At 47.2% G+C, this 26,434-nt stretch overlaps 1 protein-coding gene and 1 pseudogene across 13 annotated transcripts in view; both read right to left on the bottom strand.

The window, feature by feature from the left end:
* Positions 1-26,434, bottom strand: part of MYO9A (myosin IXA) — a 483,806-nt gene that overhangs the window by 191,296 nt on the left and 266,076 nt on the right. For 11 of the 13 annotated variants that reach the window (XM_059658301.1, XM_059658294.1, XM_059658330.1 and 8 more), the window contains exons 14-15: positions 25,510-25,705; positions 7,416-7,535 (exon numbers count right to left, since the gene is read on the bottom strand). In XM_059658301.1, the coding sequence (XP_059514284.1) occupies positions 7,416-7,535; positions 25,510-25,705 (316 nt within the window). The remainder of the gene's footprint in view (positions 1-7,415; positions 7,536-25,509; positions 25,706-26,434) is intronic. The other 2 variants (XM_059658359.1, XM_059658368.1) reach the window with 1 other exon arrangement.
* Positions 17,556-20,491, bottom strand: LOC132228231 (golgin subfamily A member 5-like; annotated as a pseudogene).

Below are 26,434 nucleotides of genomic sequence, written 5' to 3'. Positions count from 1 at the left end.
TAGACACATTTTAAACCGCCAGAACAATGAAATAATTTTTACCTTAAATAGTCATATATCTTTTTTAGAGAAATTAAGAAAATACGTATAGTCATTTGTTTTATACATTTATTATTTCTGAATTCTATATTTGCTGCACGGGGTGAGGGACAGGGGGAGGGACCAGGGGAGGTTGGCTGTGGGAGTGCACTGTGGCAGCTCCTGCACTGAGCGTCTGCCCCCTGGTGGTGAGTGTGCGTCATAGTGACTGGCCTACCAGTAGTTTTTCGGTCGTAAAGGTCATTAAGCTTTTATATATATACTAGAGGCCCGGTGCACAAAAATTTGTACACTCAGGGGGGTCCCTCAGCCTGGTCTGTGCCCTCTCGTAGACTGGGACCTCTCAGGGGATGACCACCTGCTGGCTTAGGCACACTCCCTGGGGGATTGGGCCTAAGCTGGCAGTCAGACATCCCTCTGGCAGCCCGGGAGCCCTTGGGGGATGTCCACTTGCCAGCAGGGAGCAAGCCTAAGCTGCAGTCAGACATCCTTAGTGCTGCTGAGGAGGCGGGAGGGGCTCCCACCACCACCACTGTACTGGCAGCCGTCAGCCTGGCTTGGGGCTGAGCAGAGCTCCCACTGTGGGAGCACACTGACAACCAGGGGGCAGCTCCAGCATTGAGCTTCTGCCCCCTGGTGGTCAGTGTGTGTCATATTGAACAGTCATTCCCAATTGTTCTGCTGTTAGGGTCAGTTTGCACATTACCCTTTCATTATATAGGATAGAGGCCTGGTGCATGGGTGGGGGCCGGCTGGTTTGCCCTGAAGGGTGTCCCGGATCAGGGTGGGGGTACCGCTGAGGTGCCTGGCCAGCCTGGGTGAGTGGCTGAGGGGCGTTTTCAGACTGACCACAACCCTTCAGGGTGGGGGTCAGTGCTGGAGTGCCTGTCCAGTCTGGGTGCGGGGTTGAGGGCCGTTTTCAGACTGGCCACACCCCCATCAGGGAGGCAGGTCCTGCTGGGGTGCCTGGCCAATCTGGGTGAGTGGCTGATGGCTGTTTGCAGGCTGGCCACAGCCCCTTCAGGGTGGGGGTCCCTACTGGGGTGCCTGGCCAACCTGGGTGAGGGGCTGATGGCTGTTTGCAGGCTGGCCACAGCCCCTTCAGGGTGGGGGTCCCTATACTGGGGTGCCTGGCCAGCCTGGGTGAGGGGCTGAGGGTCATTTTCAGGCTGGCCACACCCCCTTCGGGGTGGGGGGGTCCTGCTGGGGTGCCTGGCCAGTCTGGGTGAGGGGCTGATGGTTGTTCACAGGCTGACCAAGCCACCAGTGGGGACCCTCACCCCATGAGGGTGTGGCCATCCTGGGTGAGGGGCTGATGGCTGTTAGCAGGCTGGCCAAGGCCCCCAGCCACCAAAGTTCCCAGTGGAGGCTGGTTGGAAGCAGGTATCTGGAATTTACTTAGCTTCTATAATTGAAACTTAGTTGCCTTGAGTGGAGGCCACAGCCGGCCAGGACAGGCGGGAAGTTTGGCTTCCACCATCGCCAGGGGCAACCAAGCCCCTTGCTTGCTCCAGCTCCGTGGCTGCCGGCCGCCATCTTGGTCGTGTTAATTTGCATATAGTCGCTCTGATTGGCTGGTGGGCGTAGCTTGGGGAGTAGCGGGAATGTGGTCAATTTGCATGTTTCTCTTTTATTAGATTAGACTAGAGGCCCGGTGCACAAAAATTTGTGCACTCGGGGGGGAGGGGGGTCCCTCAGCCCAGCCTGTGCCCTCTGGCAGTCTGGGACCCCTTGGGAGATAACGACCTGCTGGCTTAGGCCTGCTCCCGGGTGGCAGAGGGCAGGCCCAATCCCTAGGTGCAGCCCCTGGTCGGGCTCAGAGCAGGGCCGATTGGGGAGTTGGGGCACCACCCCATCATGCACAGAGCAGGGCAGATTGGGAGGTTGCGATGCCACCCTCAGTCACACTCAGGGTAGGGCCAATTGGGGGGTTGGGGCACCGTCCCTTGTCACACTCAAGGCAGGGTCGATGGGGAGGTTGTGGCGCCACCCCTTCACGCACAGAGCAGGGCCAATCAGGGGGTTGGGGCGCTGCCCCCATCACACACAGAGCAGGGCCAATCAGGGGGTTGGGGCCCCGCCCCCTGTCACACACAGAGCCGCAGGGCGATCAGGGGGTTTGGGTGCTGCCCCCTGTCACGCTGATCCTGGTGCCGGGAGGCATATTACCCTTTTACTATATAGGGTAGAGGCCTGGTGCATGGGTGGGGCCGGCTGGTTTGCCCTGAAGGGTGTCCTGGATCAGGGTGGGGGTCCCCACTGGGGTGCCTGGCCAGTCTGGGTGAGGGACTGAGGGCTGTTTTAAGGCTGGGGGTGACTGAAGTTCCCAACCGCTCCTTTTTTTCTTTTTATTCTGGGCCAGCTTTACCTTGAGGCTTGGCTCCAGCTCTTAGGCCTCCACAGCTGAAAGTAGGTTTCTGGCCTTTGCTCACAATGTTGCGAATCTGCTGGCTGAAGTCCGGTGGTATTTGTTACAATGTTTCTTAAACTGCCCGCTCAGAGGCCTGCAGCTGCAGGCGGGCAACGTTGGAGTCCTCCGTCACTGAGGCAAGCAAGCCTCATGTTAGTTTCAAGCTGCCTGGCTGCCGGCCACCATCTTGGCTGACAGTTAATTTGCATATCTCGCTGATTAGCCAATGAAAAGGGTAGCGGTCGTACGCCAATTACCATGTTTCTCTTTTATTAGTGTAGACTAGAGGCCCAGTGCACAAATTCATGCCCAGGTGGGGTCCGGCCGGCCTGCCCTGATGGGGGGTCTATCGGGCCGGGATGCTGGGAGTTAGGGGTTGCGAGTGGTTGGATGGCCAGCCCACCTCCAGATGGGGTGGGGGGGCTGATTATGGGTGTGGCCAGCACAGGGAGGGGCCATGGGCAGTTGGCCAGCCAGCCCTGCCCTCGATCAGGTGTTGGGGCCACTTGGGTGCTGGGTCAGCTGGGGGGAGTGATCGGGGCGCGGATCAGGCTGGTTGGCTGCCGCAGTACACGTCATACCCACTGGTCGTTCCAGTCCTTCTTGTTCTGCTATTCCGGTCGCTGGGATTTTATATATATACTAGAGACCCAGTGCACAAAAATTTGTGCACTCGGAGGGTAGGGGCAGTCCCACAGTCCGGCCTGTGCCCTCTCGCAGTCTGGGACCCCTCAGGGGATGACCACCTGCTGGCTTAGGCCCAGTCCCCAGGGGATCGGGCCTAAGGTGGCAATCAGACATCCCTCTGGCAGCCCGGCAGCCCTTGGGGGATGTCCACTTGCGAGTGGGGAGCAGGCCTAAGCTGCAGTCAGACATCCTTAGCGCTGCTGAGGCAGGAGAGGCTCCCACCACCACTGCTGTACTGGCAGCCATCAGCCTGGCTTGTGGCTGAGCCGAGCTCCTCTCATGTGAGAGCGCCCTGATCACCAGAGGGCAGCTCCTGTATTGAGCGTCTGCCCCCTGGTGGTCAGTGTGTGTCATAGTGACCAGTCATTCCCAGTCCTTTTGCTGTTAGGGTCAGTTTGCATATTACCCTTTAACTATATAGGATAGAGGCCTGGTGCACGGGTGGGGGCCAGCTGGTTTGCCCTGAAGGGTGTCCCGGATCAAGGTGAGGGTCCCGCTTGGGTGCCTGGCCAGCCTGGATGAGGGGATAATGGCTGTTTGCAGCTGGTCGAACCCTCTTCAGGGTGGGGGTCCCCACTGGGGTGCCTGGCCAGCCTGGGTGAGGGGCTGAGGGCTGTTTTCAGGCTGGCGGGTGACTGAAGCTCCCAACCTCTCCTTTTTTTCTATATTTCTTTTTATTCTGGGATTTATTTACCTTCCATGGCTGTCATTGGAGCTGAGAGCTGGCTTTAGCTCTGAGGCTCAGCTCCAGCTCTGAGACCTCAGCTGCTGAAAGCAGGTATCTGGGATTTATTTACCTTCTATAATTGAAACACTGTTACATCTCCAGCTCTGAGGCCCAGCTGGCTGAAAGCAGGTTTCTGGGGATTGTTTAGCTTCTATAATTGCAACATTGTTTCTTAGACTGCAGCTTAGAGGCCGGCAGCGGCAGGCGGGGAACCTTGGCTTCCTCCATCACTGGAGCAAGCAAGCTTCCTGTTCACTTCAGCTGCCTGGCTGCCAGCAGCCATCTTGGTTGGCAGTTAATTTGCATATCCTGCTGATTAGCCAATGGGAAGCGTGTCAGAGGTACAGTTAATTACCATGTTTGTCTATTATTAGATAGGACTAGAGACACGGTGCACAAAAATTTGTGCACTCAGGGGGGTCCCTCAGCCCAGCCTGTGCCCTCTCACAGTATGGGACCCCTCAGGGGATGACCACCTGCTGGCTTAGGCCCGCTCCCCGGGGGATTGGGCCTAAGCTGGCAGTCAGACATCCCTCTGGCAGGCCGGGAGCCCTCAGGGGATGTCGACTAAACACAAGGTAGCAGGCCTAAGCTGCAGTCGGACATCCTTAGCGCTGCTGAGGAGGTGGGAGAGGTTCCCACCACCACTGCTGTACTGACAGCCGTCAGCCTGGCTTGTGGCAGAACAGAGCTCCCCCTGCTGGAGCATACTGACCACCAGATGCTCCTACATTGAGCGTCTGCCCCCTGGGGGTCAGTGTGTGTCATAGTGACCAGTCACTCCCAGTCATTCTGCTGTTAGGGTCAATTTGCATATTACCCTTTTATTATATAGGAGTGCCTGACCCACCTGGGTGAGGGGCTGATTGTTGTTTGCAGGCTGGCCATAGCACCTTCAGTGAGGGGGTCGCCCCTGGGGTGCGTGGCCAGCCTGGGTGAAGGGCGGATGGCTGTTTTCAGGCTGGCCACAGCCCCTTCAGGGGGGGGGGGTCCTGTTGGGGTGCTTACCTATCCTGGGAGAGGGCCTGAGGGCTGTTTTCAGGCTGGCTAAGACCCCCAGCAGGGACCCTCACTCCATGAGGGTGTGGCCATCTGGGTGAGGGGCTGATGGCTGTTTGCAGGCTGGCCACGGCCCTCCACCATCCAAGCTCCCAGTGGAGGCTGGCTGGAAGCGGGTATCTGGGATTTATTTGTCTTCTATAATTGAAACTTTGCTGCCGTGAGTGGAGGCCACAGCTGGCTCAGGGAGGGCGGGAAGCTTGGCTTCCTCCATTGCCCGGGTAACCAAGCCTCCTGCTTGCTCCAGCTCCATGGCTGCTGGCCGCCATCTTGGTTGGGTTAATTTGCATAGTCTCTCTGATTGGCTGGTGAGCATGGCTTAGGGCATAACGAAGGTACAGTCAATTAGCATCTTTGTCTTTTATTAGTGTAGATAGCTAGATGGGAGTTGGGAAGTACTTTGTGCAAAAAGGCACACATTTACAATTCTTACCCGCTACTTAAAGAATGATTCTCCTCAAGTTTCTGCTTCTTTTTGGTCTTTTTTGGTCTTCTAGTCTTTGGAATCTTTTTCCAGTTCTTTCAAATAGTTATTTTGAATTTTTTTTAAGGTTTTATCATTTTTACCTAAGATAGGGTTCATTCACCTCACCAATTTACCATCACCTAAAGCTAGTAGTCCCCTGATTTTTGTTTTTAAAACAATCTCCCAAAAATGAGTTTATAATTTTATATATTACAAAATTTTAATTATTGGTAGTACTACAATGGAAAAGGGAATAAACTACCTAAAATAATGAAAAAAGTCCAACTTCCACAAATGTAGAAATAAATTCGCATGTGAACACAGGTAAATGTACAATTTCCTTACAGCCTGTGCTGAAATTATTTTTTCCTATTCCGGGCCTATATATACCAAGCTAGAATACAATTAAGCCTAAGAATGTCAGGCTGAGAGACATGAAAATCAACAAAACAAATAAACCACTTGCAACTATTTACAAGTTAAAAACAATTAATTTAAGCTACCCAGCAAAGATCTATAGGTTGTTTTGAACAATGTCCCATAGATTAAAGTATTTTAAAAAGAAAGGTGGTTAAATGGAATAAGGACTTGTATACCTTTTAGAAATAATAGCAATAATTAACAATAACATTTAAAAATGTCTTTTTTTCATGAAATACTTACCTCTGTTCTTTTTTAAATGAGAAAACATTTTAAATAATGTTTTTCAAAATACATTACATGTTTTCTTATACGAAGACAGAATAAGAAAAACTAAAGAAAAAAACTCATAGCCTGGCTGGCATGGCTCACTGGTTGAGCATCGACCTATCAACCAGGGAGGTCACGGTTAGATTCCGGTTAGGGTACGGTACCCAGGTTGTGGGCTCAATCCCCCGTGTGGGGCATGCAGGAGGCAGCCTACCAATGATTCTCTTTTATCATTGATGTTTCTATCTCTCTCTCCCTCTCCTTTCCTCTCTGAAATCAATAAAAATATTTTTTTTTAAGAAAGAAAAAAAACATAACATTTGCTTTTAGGAATTTCATTCACTGATAATTGGATACTAAAATTTCATGGAATTTCAATCACAAAACTGGGAAATTAGCAAAGTGTATCTGTAGTGTACTGTAAAAAGCTTACAACAGAAAATGTAAGTAGTTTAGATCCGTTATATGCAAATTTCTGAGTTAAGCATCAAGTATTCTGTAGTATTTTTTTATTCTCATTATTTCAGTTAGCCAAATAACTCTAATCCCACAACAGGCAAAAGAACCCATTTTTATGCCGAAGGAGTATAACAAATAGAAAATGAGGAAATGGAGACCAAGAGCATCATTTTACACCAAGTTATTAAAAGAAAAAAGAACATCCACTATGATTCTGTTATTCTTCCTTAAGCCAAAACATTAATGTGGTAGCTTTGCTCTAAACCAGACATAAGAAAGTCTGATAGGAAGACTGCAATCAAAATAAGCAATTTACCAATGATACACTAAAGCAACACTGCTGATGTTGAAATTCAACTATAAGCAAACATAAAAATCAGCAGGAATTTGCAAGGGGAAAATTGTAGTTGTGTTGGATATATTAATCATCTTGTGGTTAATGATGATTTCACAGGTACATATACATGTAAAAACTTACCAAACTTTATGCTTTTACATGCAGTTTGTTTTACCTCAATTAGATTTCAATAAAGCTTCAAAAAAAAATCAGCAGGAAAGAAAATCACTTTTCATTTTTACCCACCACTCAGCTACTTTAGAGCCAAAAAGAAAAATCAATTCAGAGTCTGTAACAAAATGTAATTAAAAACTCAAGGATCACAGGCAAACAGGCATTCAAATTAAAAGAACAGGTATATAGACTTTTTTAAGAGAAAAAACTAAAGTTTCATTAAAAATATCCTGAGACCGACTGGTCAAAGGATTCTGGAGGTCATATTGCCTATATAATTTATGCCCCACGCTGGTATAGAATATTCCTGGTTTCCATTTCCAAATGCATATATGATGATATAGTTTATCAGGATTTTTAGCCTTACTGTACTTCTCTTCCTTGCACCTCTGCAGAATCTCTAAGCTCCTCTGATGGACTGGGTGTTGGAGAAAGCTAAAACTATCCATACTTTTCAAAATTGCACATGGCGCTGTATCATCATGCCCTTAGGAAGCAAAAGAAAAACAAAAAAAATGGAGAAAAGAAAAAGACATTATATAAGCCCAAACCAATTGAGAATCAAGGACAATGCTGCCAACTATCTTAGAGGATATAAAAAATGTATCAAATGATATGAGTTAAAGGTGAATGATTTTTCCAATTAATTTGACGAAATTACACAACAATAACAGTAAAAACTAAAGGTCCTTTTTAGTAATCAAAATATTCTTTTCAGTACTCAAAGTGTTGTGAATTAGCATCATACTAAAAATTTCGAATTTAAAATACAACTGGTATGGAATTTTCAAAAACAATTGGTACAGTTTAGATTTTTTTAAAAAAATAGACTCATTTTTATCAGGTCTGAAATATAATTGGCATATAGGTGGCAACAATGCAAGAAACACTGATGAACCCCAGAGAGAAATTTACCCAAAACAAATTATCAAAAGTTAAACAATTATATCACATATCTTGCAATTAACAACACTTGTAGGAATTCTAACAAGTGTGTCAATGTTGAAAGAGTGGGAAGAAAGCACCACAGAGCAGGAAATCCCAGCAGCACTTCTGTATATTTATAAAGCTAAAATAAGCTAAAAAATCTCTACTTCACTACCAATTCTTATAAAGTGAGACAGAATCAACTACTGGTGGGAAAGGGAAGAGAGCACTTTCGGTAAGGGCCAAAGCCCCAGATTATTGTTGCTGAAAAAATGGATCACTCAAGCAATAATGTGTGTGTGTGGGGGGGGGGGGGGCGGCAGAGGACAGGGAGATTCAGTACTGTAAATATAAGCAATACATGAATTTAAAAGAGAATACAGGCTTTCTAGGTATGGAGGAGCTTAAGTATCATTTACTTAGAGAAGATCTCTAGACTTATGCCATTAACTTCAAATTTATGAACATTGCCTTTGAAAAGCAAAAGTGAATAGTAAACAAATAGAGGCAAATTAAACAATGAACTGAAGCTCCATTGGTGCATATCAATATACACTGAGTGGCCAGATTATTATTACCACCCGACTTTTGTAGGCAAATTAGCTATAATTTCACACTGAAGTTGCTAGGGGGCCAGACCATTATAAATAGGGAAGCAGGTTATTTACCATGACAGTAGAAGTGATTTTTTTCTGAAGATATGGGTAAACAACGCAATTTAACAGCCTTTGAACATGGGATATGTATATACACAGTATATAAAAGCCTAAGTGACCAAATGACTGAATGACTTAACAAGACATCAACAGGTTGTTATGATGCACACTGATCACCAGGGAGCGACGCTCGACACAGGAGCTGCCCCCTGGTGGTCAGTGCACTCCCACAGCCAACCTCCAATGCCAAGTCAACCTCCCATGGCCGCCAACCTCCCGTGGTAATTCCCGTCAGATAGCTTGGTGATCAGTGCACTCCCACAGCTAACCTCCACCAGCTGGTCAACATCCTGCGGCCCCTCCCGCCAGCCAACCAGCCGCAATCCGGACTGGGCGAGATGGCACCAATCACCCACCAGGACGAGGGACCCCACCTGTGCATGAATTCAAGCACAAGACCTCTATCCTATCCTATATAATAAAAGGGTAATATGCAAATTGACCCTAACGGAAGAACAACCAGTTGCTATAACTTGCACTGACCAGCAGGGGGCAAACGCACAACATAGGAGCTGCCCCCTGATGGTAAGTGCGCTTTAACAGGGGGAGCACTGCTCAGCCAGAAGCCAGACTCACGGCTGGTGAGCACAGCAGCAGTGGTGGGAGCCTCTCCCACCTCTGCGGGAGCACTAAGAATGTCCGACTAACAGAGAGAGGGAAATTAAACAATGGACTGAAGTTCCATTGGTGCATACTATCTAATAAAAGAGAAACATGATAATTAGCCGTACCTCCGCTACCCTTCCAATTGGCTAATCAGGGCGATATGCAAATTAACTGCCAGCCAAGATGGTGGCCGGCAGCCAGGCAGCTTGAAGCGAACATGAGGCTTGCTTGCTTCAGTGACAGAGGAAACCAACGTTCCCCGCCTGCGCCTGCTGGCCTCTGAGCTTGCAGTTTGAAACATTGTTACAAATATAGAAGCTAAACAAAACCCCAGAAACCTGCTTTCAGCCAGCTGGGATCTCAGAGCTGGAGTTGAAACAATGTTTCGAATATAGAACCCAAACAAACCAGATACCTGCTTTCAGCAGCCGAGGCCTAAGAGCTGGAGCCAAGCCTCAGAGCTAAAGCTGGCCCAGAAAAAAAAAAGAAGAAAAGGAGCAGTTGGGAGCTTCAGTCACCCGCCAGCCTGAAAACAGCCCTCAGCCCCTCACCCAGACTGGCCAGGTTCCCCAGTGGGGACCCCCACTCTGAAGGGTGTGTGACCAGCTGCAAACAGTCATCATCCCCTCATCCAGGCTGGCCAGGCACCCCAGTGGGGACCCCCACCCTGATCCAGGACACCCTTCAGGGCAAACCAAACGTCCCCCACCCGTGCACCAGGTCTCTATCCTATATAGTAAAAGGGTAATATGCCTCCCAACAACGGGATCAGCGTGACAGGGGTCAGCCTCCAAACCCCCTGATCGTCCTGTGGCTGTGTGTGTGACAGGAGGCGGGGCCACAACCGCCCTATCCACCCTGCTCTCTTTGTGACAGGGGAAGGCGCCCCAACTTCCTGATCAGCCCTGCTCTGTGCCTGATAGGGGGGAGCTCCCCAAACCCCTGACTGCCCTGCGGCTCTGTGTGTGACAGGCTGCGGTGCCCCAACCCCTGATCGGCCCTGCTCTGTGTGTCACAGGGTGCGGCGTCCCAATCCCCTGATGGGCCCTGCTCTGTGTGTGACAGGGTGCGGCACCCCAACACCCCCCCATGGGCCCTGCTCTGTGTGTGACAGGGTAGAGCCATAACCTCCCTATCGGCCCTGCCCTGAGTGTGACAGGGTGCGGCACCCCAACCTCCTGATCCGCTCTGCTCTGTGTGTGATCGGGCGGTGTGCCAACTCCCCTATCGGCCCTACTTTGTGAGTGATGGGGGGAGCTCCTCAACTCCCTGATAGGCCCTGCTCTGTGCATGACATTTGGGAGCTCCCCAACCCCCGATGGGCCCTGCTCTGTGCGTGACAGGGGGGAGCTCCCATACCCCGATTGACCTTGCTCTGTGCATGACAGGGTATGGAGCCCCAACCCCCCTGATGGGCCCTGCTCTGTGCATGACAGGTGGTGGCACCGCACCCTCCCCATCGACCCTGCCTTAAGTGTGACAGGGGGCGGTGCCCCAACACCCCAATCAGACCTCCCCTGAGCGTGAGAGGGTGGCATCGCAACCTCCCGATCTGCCCTGCTCTGCATGACGGGGCGGCACCCCAACTCCCCAATCGGCCCTGCTCTGAGCCCGACCAGGGGCTGCACCTAGGAATTAGGCCTGCCCTCTGCCACCCGGGAGCAGGCCTAAGCCAACAGGTCGTTATCTCCTGAGCGGTCCTAGACTAAGAGAGGGTACAGACCGGGCTGAGGGACCCCCCCTCCCCACTGAGTGCACAAATTTTTATGCACTGGGCCTCTAGTATATATATAAAAGCCTAAGCGACCGAACAATCCTGCGGGGAGAAGGCCTAAGCTGTTAGTTGGACATCCCCCAAGGGCTCCCAGGCTGCCAGAGGGATGTCTCACTGCCAGCTTAGAGCCGATCTCCTGGGGAAGCGGGCCTATGCCAGCAGGTGGTCATCCCGCATGGGCACCTGGACTGTGAGAGGTTGCAGGCCAGGCTGAGGGACCCTCCCCCACAAATGCATGAATTTTCATGCACAAGGTCTCTAGTCCTATATAATAAAAGGCTAATATGCAAATAGACCAAACAGTGGAACAACCGAACAACCGGTCACTATGATGTGTGGTGACCACCAGGGGGCAGGTGCAGAACATGGTGAGCATGGGCAACAGAGCATGGAACATGGTGGGCATCAGCTGCGGTGGGATAGTGGAGCAGGTGAGTGGGGCGCCAGACCAAGGTGAGGCGCTGGTCACTGTCATCGGGGCGAGCTTCTGGTGGTTCCTGAAAATTCTTTGCTCCCACTCACTGATGTCCCGCATGTCACTCGCACCTGCTGCTGGCACCAGGTGCCAGCACTGATCATTCAGCACTATCAGCGGGTGAGAGCAGTGGCTGCCAGCCCTGATGGCCTCTTAGGGCTTCTCCATCTCCCCCTGCTCCTGAGGGGCGATCATGGCCGGCAGCCATTGCTCACACCCGCTGATGGTGCCAGCCCCACTCGTAACCGCTGCTGGTGCTGACCCCAATCACTCTGTGCCATCAGCACGTAGGAGCAGCAGCGGCGGAGCAGGGCTGCTGGCAGACAGGAGACCAGGGGTCACAGCAGGAGGGGCCGGGAGGATGTGCCCACCGCAGCCTCGTGGCCCACCGTTCCTTTCAAGGTGCACAAATTTGTGCACTGGGCCCCTAGTATATATAAAAGCCTAAGCAACCAGTCGACCAGTAGCTATAACACTCACTGACCACCAGGGGGCAGATGCTTAACACAGGAGCTGCCCCCTAGTGGTCAGTGCACTCCCACAGTGGGAGCATCACTCAGCTGACCAACAGGCTCATGGCTGGCAAGCACAGCTGAGGAAGCGCAAGCCTCTCCCGTGGACACTCCCCCTGCGCGTCCCTCCCCCATCTGGACTGGGACCGGGATCTGGGACCACCATCCGTACTGACTGGGCATGAGCCCATGGCCCCTTCTCCAGCGCCATGTGAGGAACAAGGCTGCAATGACAAGCGGTGGCTGTGTGGTCATGGGCGCCGCACTCATATCACCCTAGGACAAACGTGCAGAGACTGCAGCAGAGTGGCAGGGAGCCTATCAAGCAGTGACGGCATGCGTAGTTGGGCTGGGATGAGCAGGAGTGGCATGGCACCTTGCTAGGGCTCGGGCTCTTCCCCGGCCGCCTGCCACTTTGCACACTACTTGGTGCAGTGTGGGATCAATGTGGACAGAAGCTGGAACCCACCAAGCTGGTGTGTAAGGCCAGGCTGTAGTAACATGGAGGTCCACTATCCCCTCAGGCCAGGTCGAGAGACCCCACTGGTGCACAAACCTGTGCATCTGGCCTCTAGTTGACTGTATAATTAAGAATGCAATACTACCTATGAATAGTTCTAAAGGAAGACTCTTAAAAAGTTAAACAGAGGCAGAGTATTAAAAAAAGTTTGCAAAGCTTGGTTTAGTTTCTAAATCCAGAGAATATGCATCTACATTTAAGCTAAGGAAATGGAATTTTATTAGAGCCTAAGATAAGGTAATAGTATACATATAAGTACCAGGCTTTTAAAAATAAAATGACTTTGAATATTTTTTTTCACATCCAATACTAAAAATAGGTAAGCTAATAAAGCACTATCTTATCTACCAAAAAAGGAGAGCCTATAGTTGCAAATGTTCAATGTTTCAAAATGAGACAGCTATTGCCCTAGCTGGTGTGCCTCAGTTGGTTGGAGTGATCTCCCATACACTAAAGGTCCTGGATTATATTGCCGATCATGGCACATTATTATTGACTAGAGGCCCAGTGCATGAATTTGTGCATAGGAGGTGTCCGGCTGGCCCTGGCCCCAATCAGGGCGGATCAGGGCTGGGACTGTTGGGAGGAGAAGATGGTGGGAGGCTGGTCGACCCTGCCCCTGATCAGAGTTGGGGGGGGGGGACCAATCAGGGGCAGAGCTGGCTGGGAGGAGGGGTTGCAGGCTGATCAGGGAGGTGGGGGCCCATCAGGGGCGGGGCTGGCTGGGGGGAGTGGCCATAGAAAGTTGGCCAGCCGACCCCACCTCCTATTGGGGTGGGGGAGCGATAAGGGGCCAGGCTGGCCAGGGGAAGGGGCTGAGGGCCGATCAGGGTGGTGGGGGCCAATCAGGGTTGGGGCCAGCTGGGAGAGGGGCTTCAGGAGGTTGGCCAGCAGGCCCCGCCTCCTATAGAGGTAGGGAGGCAATAGGGCAGGTTGGCCGTGGGGAAGGGCCGCGGGGGTGTTGGCCAGCTGCCCCAGCCTCAATCGGGGTGGGAGAGGCCAATCAGAAGCGGGCCGGCTGTGGGGAGGGGCCGCAGGTGGTTGACCAGCCAACCCCACCCCATTTGGGCCAGTTCGCTGACCACAGTAGGTGTCATAGTGACCGGTTGTTCTGGTCATTACAGTGTTTCAGTCGCTGGCTATATATATATACACACTAAAACACACACACAAACACACATATACAGACTAGAAGCCTGGTGCATGAAAATTCATGCACTGGGGGGGGGGGAGTCCCTCAGCCCGGCCTGCCCTTCTCTCAATCCTGGAAACCTCGGGGCAGGAGGAGACCCGGTGATCAAGGGAAGGCGATGCCCCATCACACCTCTACTGCTGCCACTGCTGACAGCGCGAGCCTCGGCCTGCCCTGGTTACCTGAGCTTTGGGAGTCCCTGGGCAGCTGGGCAGCTGAGGGGACTGGGGGACTCTGGAGGCAGGCACAGAGAATGGCCGGGACTGCCTGGGGACGGGCCCAGCCTTGCCACACACCTGCCACCCTGGCGGGGCTGAGAGGACTGGGCACCGCCATCTTTGAGGGCAGGGCAGTCAATTAGCATATTCCCTCCTTATTGGCTGTGGGTGCCATCTTTTCGACAGTGTGAGGGTCAATTAGCATATTCCCTCTTTATTAGATAACTAGAGGCCCAGTGCACAAAAATTTGTGCACTCGGGGGGGGGGGGGGGTCCCTCAGCCCGGCCTGTGCCCACTCACAGTCTGGGACACCTCGGGAGATAATGACCTGCTGGCTTAGGCCTGCTCCCGGGTGGCAGAGGGCAGGCCCAATCCCTAGGTGCAGCCCCTGGTCAGGCTCAGAGCAGGGCCGACTGGGGAGTTGGGGCGCCGCCCCCTGTCATGCACAGAGCAGGGCGGATTGGGAGGTTGGGATGCCACCCTCAGTCACGCTCAGGGTAGGGCCGATTTGGGGGTTGGGGCGCCGCCCCCTGTCACACTCACGGCAGGGCCGATGGGGAGGTTATGGCTCTACCCCGTCACACACAGAGAAGGGCCCGTGGGGAGGGGGGCAATGGGGTGCCGCTCTCTATCACCCACAGAGCAGGGCTGATTAGGGGGTTGGGGCACTGCCACTGTCACACTCAGGGCAGGGCCGATGGGGAGGTTATGGCTCTACCCCGTCACAGAGCAGGGCCCGTGGGGGGAGGGGTTGGGGCGCCGCACCCTATCTAACACAGAGCAGGGCCTATCAGGGGGTTGGAGCACAGCATTCTGTCATACACAGAGCCACAGGGCAATCAGCGGGTTAGGGAGCTCCCCCCTATCAGGTACAGAGCAGGGCTGATCAGGGGGTTGGGGTGCCTTCCCATGTCACGAACAGAGCAGGGCGGATAGGGAGGTTGTGGCCCTGCCCCCTTTCACACACAGAGCTGCAGGGCGATCAGGGGCTTTGGGCGCTGCCCCTGTCATGCTGATCCCGGTGCCGGGAGGCCTTGCTCCCAGGTGCTGGGAGCATATTACCCTTTTACTATATAGGATAGAAGCCTGGTGCACGGGTGGGGGCCAGCTGGTTTGCCCTGCAGGGTGTCCTGGATCAGGGTGGGGGTCCCCACTGGGGTGCCTGGCCAGTCTGGGTGAGGGGCTGAGTGCTGTTTTCAGGCTGGCGGGTGACTGAAGCTCCCAACCGCTCCTTTTTTTCCTTTTTTTAAAATTCTGGGCCAGCTTTAGCTCTGAGGCTTGGCTCCAGCTCTTAGGCCTCAGCTGCTGAAAGCAGGTATCTGGTTTGTTTGGGTTCTATAATCGAAACACTGTTTCAACTCCGGCTCTGAGATCCCGGCTGGCTGAAAGCAGGTTTCTGGGGTTTTGTTTAGCTTCTATATTTGTAACAATGTTTCAAACTACAAGCTCAGAGGCCGGCAGCGGCAAGTGGGGAACACTGGAGTCCTCTGTCACTGAAGCAAGCAAGCCTCATGTTCCCTTCAAGCTGCTTGGCTGTCGGCCGCCATCTTGGCTGGCAGTTAATTTGCATATCGCCCTGATTAGCCAATTGGAAGCGTAGCGGAGGTACGGCTAATTACCATGTTTTTCTTTTATTAGATAGGATTTTCCCCTTGATGGGCTGCCTGGAGAAAGAATTCTTAGGCTCAGACTACATTGTGCTTGGGTAGTTTAGACAGAGAGGAGATATTTGTTGAGGAGACCCTCTGAGAAAAGGACACCTATTGAGTTCTATTTATACTCCACCCAAACTGTAATTTATAAAATTAACAACAGATTTTCAGACCCTTCAGTAGTTAACTTGATAATCTGCTAGTCAGAGAATTATGATTATGGTATTAAAGTACTGTATATTAAAAGTTCAAGATATTAAAAATTCTAATTTATTACATAGTTTTAACACATTGTATGCAGGAAACGTATTTATACGTTTTACGTATTTATACTTTCTACCAGTGCAGTAGAGGGCGGGACACGTATTAATACGTTTTTTATAGACTAGCGGTAGAATGCAGGTAACGTATAAATACCTAAACTAAAGTCATCGTAATTTTACTGAATGTTGCCATTTGCACAAAAAATTAACAAAAATGGCCCACGCCACCTGTTAGCACGCGATAAAAACTACCCACCCACAAACAATGTGTTAAGAAATCGCACTCAACATTACCACAGCCACTGTATTCTATTTTCTATTTTATCTAACAAATTGTGGCAATACCATTTAGATATGGGTAATTTTGTATCTGTGATTGTTTAGTGTTTCACACCATCATGTCTCAGTTTTTACTTCCTTTCTGTTCTTTCATTCTGTTTTCTATGTCCTCTTCTAACTATTTAACTGTTTTAAACATTATTTTACAGACTATAATACTACTTCAAACTTTAAAGTGATATTCCTTCTGTTTCCTGTGTGTACCAACTCCCTGTCAAAGTGGTTTGGCTTTCTAGGATAGTTTAGAAGTATATTTTCAGTAGAAGTTATTTTCTAAGGGGATCTCATAAACTTTTTTTGAGGTTTTTTGTTTTGTTGTTGTTGACAGTGTTTCAGGTGTCTCCCATTCATGCCCCTTTACCCTCCTACACCCACCTCTTACCGACCCCCCGAGTCTTCACCACCCTATTGTTCATGTCCATGGGCTAAACATATAAGTATATAATTTCTTCGGTTTATCTTTCCTTTTAAAATCAGGTTAATTTAGTGCTTGCTCATGCTTGTTCCTGGTCTAGTTTGGATAATTTGTTTTTTTGTGTTTTTTTTAGTGATAAAATAATCTTCTGTACCCTCCTCAGGGATTTTAGGCAATTGACCCTTTTGCAGACCCCAGGTCTAAAAAAAGATAACCAGTCATTTAAACCAGTGGTTGCCAACCGGTGGTCAGCAGACCACTGGTGGTCCGTGAGGTCAGAAAGGTTGGCAACCGCTGATTTAAACAACTGGGTTCAGTTTTTTTGCCAAGTGATTGGTAATGGTGCATTTCTATTGTATAAGTCAATAGAACAATCATGACAAAAAGGTGAAGCAAAGCCATATATAGAATTACAAAAAAAATCATACTGTAGGGTATCTCTGGAAAAAAAAATTCCTGGACGGATACTAAATTGGTCAACTGAACTAGTAGCTTTTTGAACTTTTACATACATTCCTGCCAGATTAGTTTCTGTGTCATTAAAAAGAACAGGAATGTTTCACAGATGTGTACCTTCACCACTGTCAACTCCAGACAGATTACTAAAAGACCCATTACTACCACTTCCAGTGGCAGATTTCATCTGCTGCTCTAGGTGCTCCAGCTGGAAGACCAACACGTTCTTTACTGTGCTGAGACTCTCCAGCATGGTCTGCTTCTGGATGAGGGACTCTGTCAGCTGATGGAGTCAATTTTCTAACTCAGGCATCAATTTTCAACCCTTTTCATCTCATAGCACACACAAACTAATTTTTAAATTTTGCAGCACACCAAAAAATATATTTTTTGCCAATCTGACAAAAAACTAATAGGTATAATTTTTATTCATTCACACCAACCGCCTATTGTTGTGTTGGCTATTGTCATTTTTTATTTGACATCTAAGGGAAAAGAGGTCAGTGCCTCTGATTAAACAGTCAGGTATTACATGTTTTTAAAATTCTTGCAGCATATCTATTGAAAATCACTGGCTTAAAGTTTTATTGGTAAGCTGATTCCTGAGATTTTAAATTTCTTCTCAATTTTTAATTCTGCATTGCAATTTGTTCTTTGTTCAATACAGATCTTCTACGTAGTGGAATTCTTGCTTCTGTCGGTCCACTTCTGCCTCTGGTTCTTGTTTAGATGCTTTATGTCCAGCTATTTACTTGGTCTTGGAGATCCTATAGCTGTCTTCTTGCTGATTCTGCTTCACTGGCCTGCTGAGCCTCCATATCCATCAGAACTCAGCTGATGTATCTGACCCATCAGCTTCTGTATTTCTTCTCTTTGCATCTGTTTTTCATGCCAAAGTTCTTCTAGCTCCATGCTATTTAGCAGTACTGCTATCTAGGCCTTCAAAACCAGATCCTTCTTTTAAGCTGTTAATCAGCTTATCTGTAGATTGAAGTATTCTAGTAGCTTTTTGCTTATAGTCAGTTCCTGCTTAAAGGACTCCAAGTTGGACTTACACATTTTGATTTTCTGCTCATCAACTTTCTTCTTCTCATCTGAGTATTGTCTTTCTGCCAGAGTAATGGCTTCTGTCAAATTCACGTTTCATTTCCATTTATTCAGGTGTGTAGCAAGCTGACTCTGCATTCACTTGATAGCTCTCCTGGCTCTCCAGAGTAGCATCCACTTCATGCAGATCTTGTGATTTTTCACTCTGTAAGGCTTCTAATGCTTTTGTGCAAGAATTCAGTAGCTGGTCAGCTTCTTGGATTCTCACTGTTAGTACAGCCAGCTGGGAATCCTTTGTAGCCCTAACTTCAGTCAGGTTGTCTACTTGGGCTCAAAGTTCTTGAGTTACTCAGTCACTCTGAATGGTCAGCATTCCACTTTCAACTCTTGCTCTGGCTTTATTTCATTCTTCTTGAATTTCCTTGGCTCTTTGAAATAATGAGGCCATTTTTAAAAAAATATATTTTATTGATTTTTTACAGAGAGGAAGGGAGAGGGATAGAGAGTTAGAAACATCGATGAGAGAGAAACATCAATCAGCCACCTCCTGCACACTCCCCACTGGGGATGTGCCCGCAACCAAGGTACATGCCCTTGACCGGAATCGAACCTGGAACCCTTGAGTCCACAGGCCGACACTCTATCCACTGAGCCAAACTGGCCAGGAATAATGAGGCCATTTTTTGTTGTTGCTCTTAATCCTCACCCAAGAACATTTTTCCATTGACTTTTTAGAGAGAGTGGAAGGGAGGAAGGGAGAAAGAGAGAACAGGGAAAAAGACACATCGATCAGTTGCCTCCCACACATGCCACAACCAGGCCTGAGCATCGAACCTGCAAACCAGGTACATGCCCTTGAGAAGGAATAAAACCCACAACCCTTCAGTGTGTGTGCTGATGCTCTAACCACTGTGCGATCGGCCAGGGCATGAGGCCATTTTTTTTTAGTTAAAGACTGAACTTCATTCCTCAGCAGTTGATTATCCAGCTGAAGTTTAGATAGTTCATGTAATTTGCCATCATGGGTTGTGATTAGTGCAAGAAGCATTTGATGATACATTTTTCTTTGAAGAATCCTCTTGGAATTCATGACCAGAATCTGAATTATTAAAGGCTTCATGGCTTTGGCTCCCAGAAAGATTTTCTTCAGTGGTTTTGATGATGGTTATGCTGGTGTTTATAGCTCTGACACTAGTCTGAGAACAATGAAGCACCAGTGTCTTGCCACTTTTTTATTTCCACCCTTCTGCAGGCTCCTTCTGTGAACAATTAAGAAAATCAAACAACAGCTCATCACCAGGTTCTGACTTTTTTCTCCAAACTGGGATTAAGGCCTAGGAACTCATGCTTTTTCTACTAATGTCCTAGGTCCTGCTTTCAAATTTGTGGTGGCAGTTAAGATGGTGGCTTTTTTATTTCTAACTAGAGGCCTGGAGCACGAATTCATTCATGGGTGGGGACCCTAGGCCTGGCCAGCTATCAGGGTCAATCAGGCTGCCTTGCCCAGTCCCCACTGGGGTGCCTGGCCAGCCTGGGTGAGGGGCTGAGGGCTGTTTTCAGGCTCACCAAACCCCTTCAGGGTGGGGGTCCCCACTGGGGTGCCTGGCCAGCCTGGGTAAGGGGCTGATGGCTGTTTGCAGGCTGGTCAAGGCCCCCCCCCCCAGTGGGGACCCTCACCCCATGGAGGTTTGGCCAGCCTGGGTGAGGGACTGATGGCTGTTTTCAGGCTGGCCACACCCCCTTTAGGGTGGAGAGTCCACTGGGGTGCCTGGCCAGTCTGGGTGAGGGGCTGAGGGCCGTTTTCAGGCTGGCCAAGCCCCCCCGGCGACGGAAGCTCCCAGCCTCTCCTTTTTTATTTTATTTTTTTATTCTGGGATTTATTTACCTTCTATAATTGAAACTTTGTAGCCTTGAGAGGAGCTTAGAGCCGGCCAGGGCGGGCAGGAGGGAAGTCTTCTGCTCGCTCCAGCTCCGTGGCCACAGCCAGCTGAAAGCAGGTATCTAGGGTTTATTTACCTTCTATAATAGAAACTTTGTTGCTTTAAGTGGAGCTCAGAGCCGCCGCGGCAGGCGGGAAGCTTGGCTTCCTCCATCATTGGGGCAACCAAGCCTCCTGCTTGCTCCAGCTCCATGGCTGCCAGCCGCCATCTTGGTTGGGTTAATTTGCACATAGTCGCTCTGATTGGCTGGTGGGCGTGGCTTAAGACATAGCAAAGGTATGGTCAATTTGCATCTTGTCTTTTATTAGTGTAGACTAGTACTGGAAGCCCAGGGCATGAAATTCATGCGCGGGTACAGTCACTAGGCCTGTACCCTGCGATCAGGACCATCTTCCCCAGCTGCCCACAGCCAGCCCCGCCCCCTGTCGCCACCCACCCCGGGTTCCCCATTCACCATTGGGTGATCGGTGCTTGACAACTGGGGGAAGGGACCAAGAGGTCAGTTGTTCCCATCGGCTACCAGCCTTGCCCCACAGCGGGTGACATTCAGGCGATCAGAGCCTGCCGGCCGGGAAAGGAACCAAGAGGTGGTCAGTGTACCTCATAGTGACTGGTCCAATGGTTGTTCTGGACATTCTGCCATTAGGGTCAATTTGCATATTACCCTGTTATTATATAGGATAGAGGACTGGTGCATGGTCCAGGTTGCAGCCTCGATCCCCAGTGTGGAGAATATAGGAGGCAGCCAATCGATGATTCTCTCTCATTATTGTTGTTTCTATCTCCCTCTCCCACTCCCTTCCTCTCTAAAATCAATAAAAATATATTAAGTAAATAAATAAATATAATTTTGAAAATCCAGGATTTTTGGATCACTGTAAGGATATCTGTTGACAATTAACTAAGATTCCATTGAAATTTTTTATAAAGACAAACTCAAAAGAAGTGATACTATACTTCTGCAGTCTACATCTTCTTTCTCCATTAGAAATACGATCTTGACTGTCCTCTTATTCTCATTCAAGATCTGAATTTAGTTACCTTTTGCCTTCCATATATTCTGCTTCTGCTTAAATAACCTCCAATTCCTGTTTCACTTTAATATGTTTGCATACTATTTACAGTCTTTATAAATGTTCTGAATCTTCTACTTAATTCATTTTTAGTTATTCTGTTAGTTTTTATTTTGTGATGCTACAATTTCTAATTTTATGGTATCCTTTTACCTCAAACACACCAGAAAATAGTAGATGGTAAAGTGGTGTGGAAAGAGCAAAAATGCTCTGACACTGGCAGTAATACACTGTAATACAATCATTCTCAATAACATATCTGCTGAGTCAATTGCTCAAAACGCAAATAAACTATGGCTCTTCTTTTCCTTTATAGGAAGTACAATTTAAAAACTTTCTCCAAGGGGGAAGTTTAGGGTGTTGGTAATATTCTTTTTCTTAACCTAGGTGGTAGTTACAAGGGTGTTTTCGTTTCTGACAATTCACTGAGCTATACATTTTTTGTGTGTGCACATTTTTGTATGCATGTTATGTCCAAGAATAAAAAAATTTTCAAAGAGAGTTTATTATATAAAACCTCTAAATGGGCCAGGAAGAAAAAACTAGATTAGAAAACTAGAAGAATCCAGAAATTATGAAAGCAGAAGTAATACAGGTTTGATCTGTTGATCATTAGTAACACTGAATGTCTTTGTATAAATTATTATACACATACAGTTTCCACAAATAATATTTTAAATGCTAAAGGAGCATATAATGTAAATAATCTTCTTAGAAAAGAATATATGTAACAGTAAATAGAAGAAATGTTTCTTTGCTTAGTTACATCTTAGCAGGATATTTAGTCAACTTTAAATTTTTCAAAACTGATGTCCATTGTATAAATAAAACATACCTTAAATTAAAAGAAAAACACTTCGCCTTAAGCCTTTTTGTAAGATAGCTTCTTAGAAATAACTTTGCAAAAGGCAAAGAAAATTTAAGATATTCCTTTTACTTAAAAAAACACACAACTATAACTCTCCCTTATCTACAAAGGCCAATTTACACACATGAAAATCTGAAAAATGAAAACTCATACAGTTAGTTTAATCTCTCATTTTAGAAATAAAACCTCCCATATAGTTATTCTTTTGAAATATATCAAAGCTGAATTTAAAAGTTTTATTGGGGTGGGAAACCAAGATGGCGGCATAGGTAAACACCGGAAATTGTGGCCTCGCACAACCACTTCAAAAATACAACTAAAGAAGGAACGGACCTCATCCAGAACCACAGGAAGGCTGGCTGAGTGGAAATTCTACAACTAGAAGGAAATAGAAAAGCAAACTGAGACTCAGAGGAGGTGCGGTGTGGAAGTAAAATAAAAAGGTGCGGAGGTGCATGCAGAGAGGGCTGGTGGCTGAGGACATGGTTGTCTTTTTCAATTGGGAGGGAGTCTCAAGATCTGAGCTCCAGTTCCAGGCGAGTCTCTGGGGACACAGACTAATACGGCAGAAATGGGACTGTGTGGCATCGATTGGAACTCGAGGGCAGCTTTCTCTCAGGGGTGCTCGCAGCGATTGCCAGGGCCTCTGAGGGCAGGACTGAGAGCAGCCATAACTGCTCGCTCCACCCTGTTGATCCCATGGGACCCCGCCCCGCCCAGCCGTGCACTGAGGCTTTTGCATATGAAAGGCATGGCCCTTTGCAATCTGAAAATTACTTAACAAACTGCAGCTGGCCCAACGGCCCAGGGCAACTTGCATTGCTTCACAGCTGGCTTCTGCTGAGTAGCCAAGGGCAGAGGCTAGATTAGCACCTCCTTAGAGATCCAGGAGCCAGTTCTCCCACTGCAGAAACAGCTGATTCTCACAGCCAATTGGCCTGGAGGTCAATTCCTCCCAGTGTTACCTACAACAATCAAGGCTTAACTACAACAACACTGTGCACAAAGCCCACAAAGGGGTTCACCAAGAGTGTCTACCTCAGGCAATTGAGGAGGCTGAGCCACTGGGCCCTATCGGACACTTAGCACAGAAAGCCACTCTATCAACACAGCGAAGCATAAAAAATGCCGAGACAAAGAAACAGGACACAAATGACAGAAATGGAGGAAAGCAAACTACTGGATATAGAGTTCAAAACCACACTTTTAAGGTTTTTCAAGAATTTTCTAGAAACCGCCGATAAACTCAATGAGACCCTCAAGAAATCTAGTGAGACCCTCGATGTTGTGATAAAGGATCAACTAGAAATTAAGCATACACTGACTGAAATAAAGAATATTATACAGACTCCCAACAGCAGACCAGAGGATCGCAAGAATCAAGTCAAAGATTTGAAATATGAAGAAGGAAAAAACACCCAACCAGAAAAGCAAAATGAAAAAAGAATCCAAAAATACGAAGATAGTGTAAGGAGCCTCTGGGACAGCTTCAAGCGTACCAACATCAGAATTATAGGGGTGCCAGAAGAAGAGAGAGAGCAAGATATTGAAAACCTATTTGAAGAAATAATGACAGAAAACTTCCCCTTCCTGGTCAAAGAAATAGACTTACAAGTCCAGGAAGCGCAGAGAACCCCAAACAAAAGGAATCCAAAGAGGACCACACCAAGACACATCATCATTAAAATGCCAAGAGCAAAAGACAAAGAGAGAATCTTAAAAGCAGCAAGAGAAAGACAGTCAGTTACCTACAAGGGAGTACCCATACTACTGTCAGCTGATTTCTCAACAGAAACCTTGCAGGCCAGAAGGGAGTGGCAAGAAATATTCAAAGTGATGAATGCCAAGAACCTACAACCAAGATTACTTTATCCAGCAAAGCTATCATTCAGAATTGAAGGTCAGATAAAGAGCTTCACAGATAAGGAAAAGCTAAAGGGGTTCATCACCACTAAACCAGTATTATATGAAATGCTGAAAGGTATCTTTAAGAAGAGGAAGAAGAAGAAAAAGGTAAAGATACAAATAATGAACAACAAATACACATCTATCAACAAGTGAATCTAAAAATCAAGTGAATAAATAATCTGATGAACAGAATAAACTGGTGATTACAATAGAATCAGGGGCATTGAAAGGGAGTGGACTGACTATTCTTGGGGGGAAAGGGTTGTGGGGGATGGGGGAAGAGACTGGACAAAAATCGTGCACCTATGAAGGAGGACAGTGGGGGAGGGATGAGGGCGAAGGGTGGGAGGGGAACCACGTGGAGGGGAGCTATGGGAGGAAAAAAAGAGGAACAACTGTAATAATCTGAACAATAAAGATTTAATTTAAAGAAAAATGTTTTACTGGTAGTGCACATGCCAAAAAGCCATATAAGTCTCAGAGTCCTAAAAACACAGGTGTAACCAGCACACTTCTATTGAAGTTACTTTGGCCAGAAAATGACTACGTATAAAATTCTCACTACACAGCAATGGTCTATCAAAGGCTAGAACTACAGCAGGCAATAGTGTGATTGCAGTAGTTAACAAGAGCTTATGAAGATGCCCTCCCGCAGAATGTGAAACGGGATATTTTATGATTTAAGGAAGAGGCATACAGAAAAAGAAACCTGCTTTAACCATTTCTAAATGTCAAAGTAAAATCCAATGAACTGAGTTAAGGGTAAGTGGGGGGGGCCTAACAATTCAAAGCCCTGACTGGGTAGCTCAGTTGGTTAGAGCATCATGCCAATACACCAAGGATGTAGGTCCGATCCCTGGTCAAGGCATACACAAGAATCAAACAATGCATAAATAAGTGGAACAACAAATCAATGTTTCTTTTTCTTTCTCTCTCTCCCCACTTCCTATCTAAAACCAGTAAATAAAAAAAAGTCATAAACCGATACTTTGCATGTATTATCTGAGTTTACCATCACAATTTTAAAGGCAGCAGTAGCACTCCAAGAAATACTGCTAATAGCTGCAAAATGAGTCAAGAGAAAAGATGACATTTGGTTGATTACCTAAGTCAGGTTATCTCTACTATCTCCACTACCTCCATCTAATTTTCTGACTCCTAATTTATGCTTCCACATTAAATTGTTTTATTTCTAGTAAAAACTATCACATAAGAAGCAGAGAAAGATATCAATATCAAATTCTATATACTTAAATAATAATTAAATTTCACTTTTTGTTTAAAAATCATAGCAATGTTTTACTGAGTGCCTACTAAATATCAGGTGCTTTACACTCGTTCTTATTGGTGTTTATTAATAAAAAATGACAACCCATATAACAAATATAAATCACATATCTATTTAATTCAATTATATGAAGTTCACCAGAACAAATGATATCTGAAACATGATGGTAGGGTATGGTAATAAAACAGAATGGCATAAGATTATTATGTCTCCTTAGAGAAGTAAAAAATTATAAAATGAAACATGGTAGAATACTAATACTACTGCTTACCAGTTTTTCTCTGAATATGTCTCTTCCCGGCTGCCCTGAAAGCAACCATAGCCCTGAAAAAGGCTCGGAGAACCGCCCATCGGAAAACAGATACAGGATCAATTCCAATCATCCCAGAGATAAATGCATTTTTGCTACTTCTCAGAAGAGCTACAATGTCAGGGCGCATATGATCTGTATTTTTTTCCCGGAAATCCTATATGAAAAAAATACCAGTGTTATTTTTTTATAAAATTATTAAACCAAGAAGATAACAGGTCACATATTTGAACAGTGATTGAATAAGGACTATAAAAGTTATTTCTGTTCTAAGTAGCTAACTGAACAAAATATCTTCTATAAAGTCCCACTCAATCCTAAAACTATTAGATTCTATATTACATTTGAATTAGAAAGTATATTCCACAATTTTATTGTACTTTATAAACCCTGGTCAGGGAGACCTCTCTGAAAGGGTACCATGTGAAATGACAAGAAAGCTGAATAATGAAAAGGAATCAGACATAAGAAGGTCAGAAACAGCATTCTAAGCAAAAGGAACATCTACTACCCGAAGGTGATGAATATTTGAACAAGTTAGGAGAAAAGCATTAAGAGCAAGGGCTGGAGTTTTCTAGGCAATGAGTGTTGTGAAAGATTAGACAAATAAATAAGCTATGTAGACTATATAAACCTGAATTAGGAGTCTGGATTTTACTTAAGTGTAAAGGCAAGTCACTAAAGGGGTGATGACATGAGCAAACTGGTGTTTTCTAAACACCATTTGGTTGCTGTGAAGGGAATGAATTGTGCAAAGAATAGAAAAAGGGAGACCAGCTATTGTAACATTCCAGGTAAGAGCTGACAGTGACTGGGACTATGTTGGTAGTATGAATAGAAAGGAAAAATAGTGATCATATTTATGATATGTTATGGAGGTAAAGAC

The sequence above is a fragment of the Myotis daubentonii genome, chromosome 1 (genome assembly GCF_963259705.1).
Source record: "Myotis daubentonii chromosome 1, mMyoDau2.1, whole genome shotgun sequence".
Taxonomy (NCBI): Eukaryota; Metazoa; Chordata; class Mammalia; order Chiroptera; family Vespertilionidae; genus Myotis; species Myotis daubentonii.
Note: the sequence above shows the minus strand (reverse complement) of the source record. Positions and strands in the feature narration are given on the sequence as shown.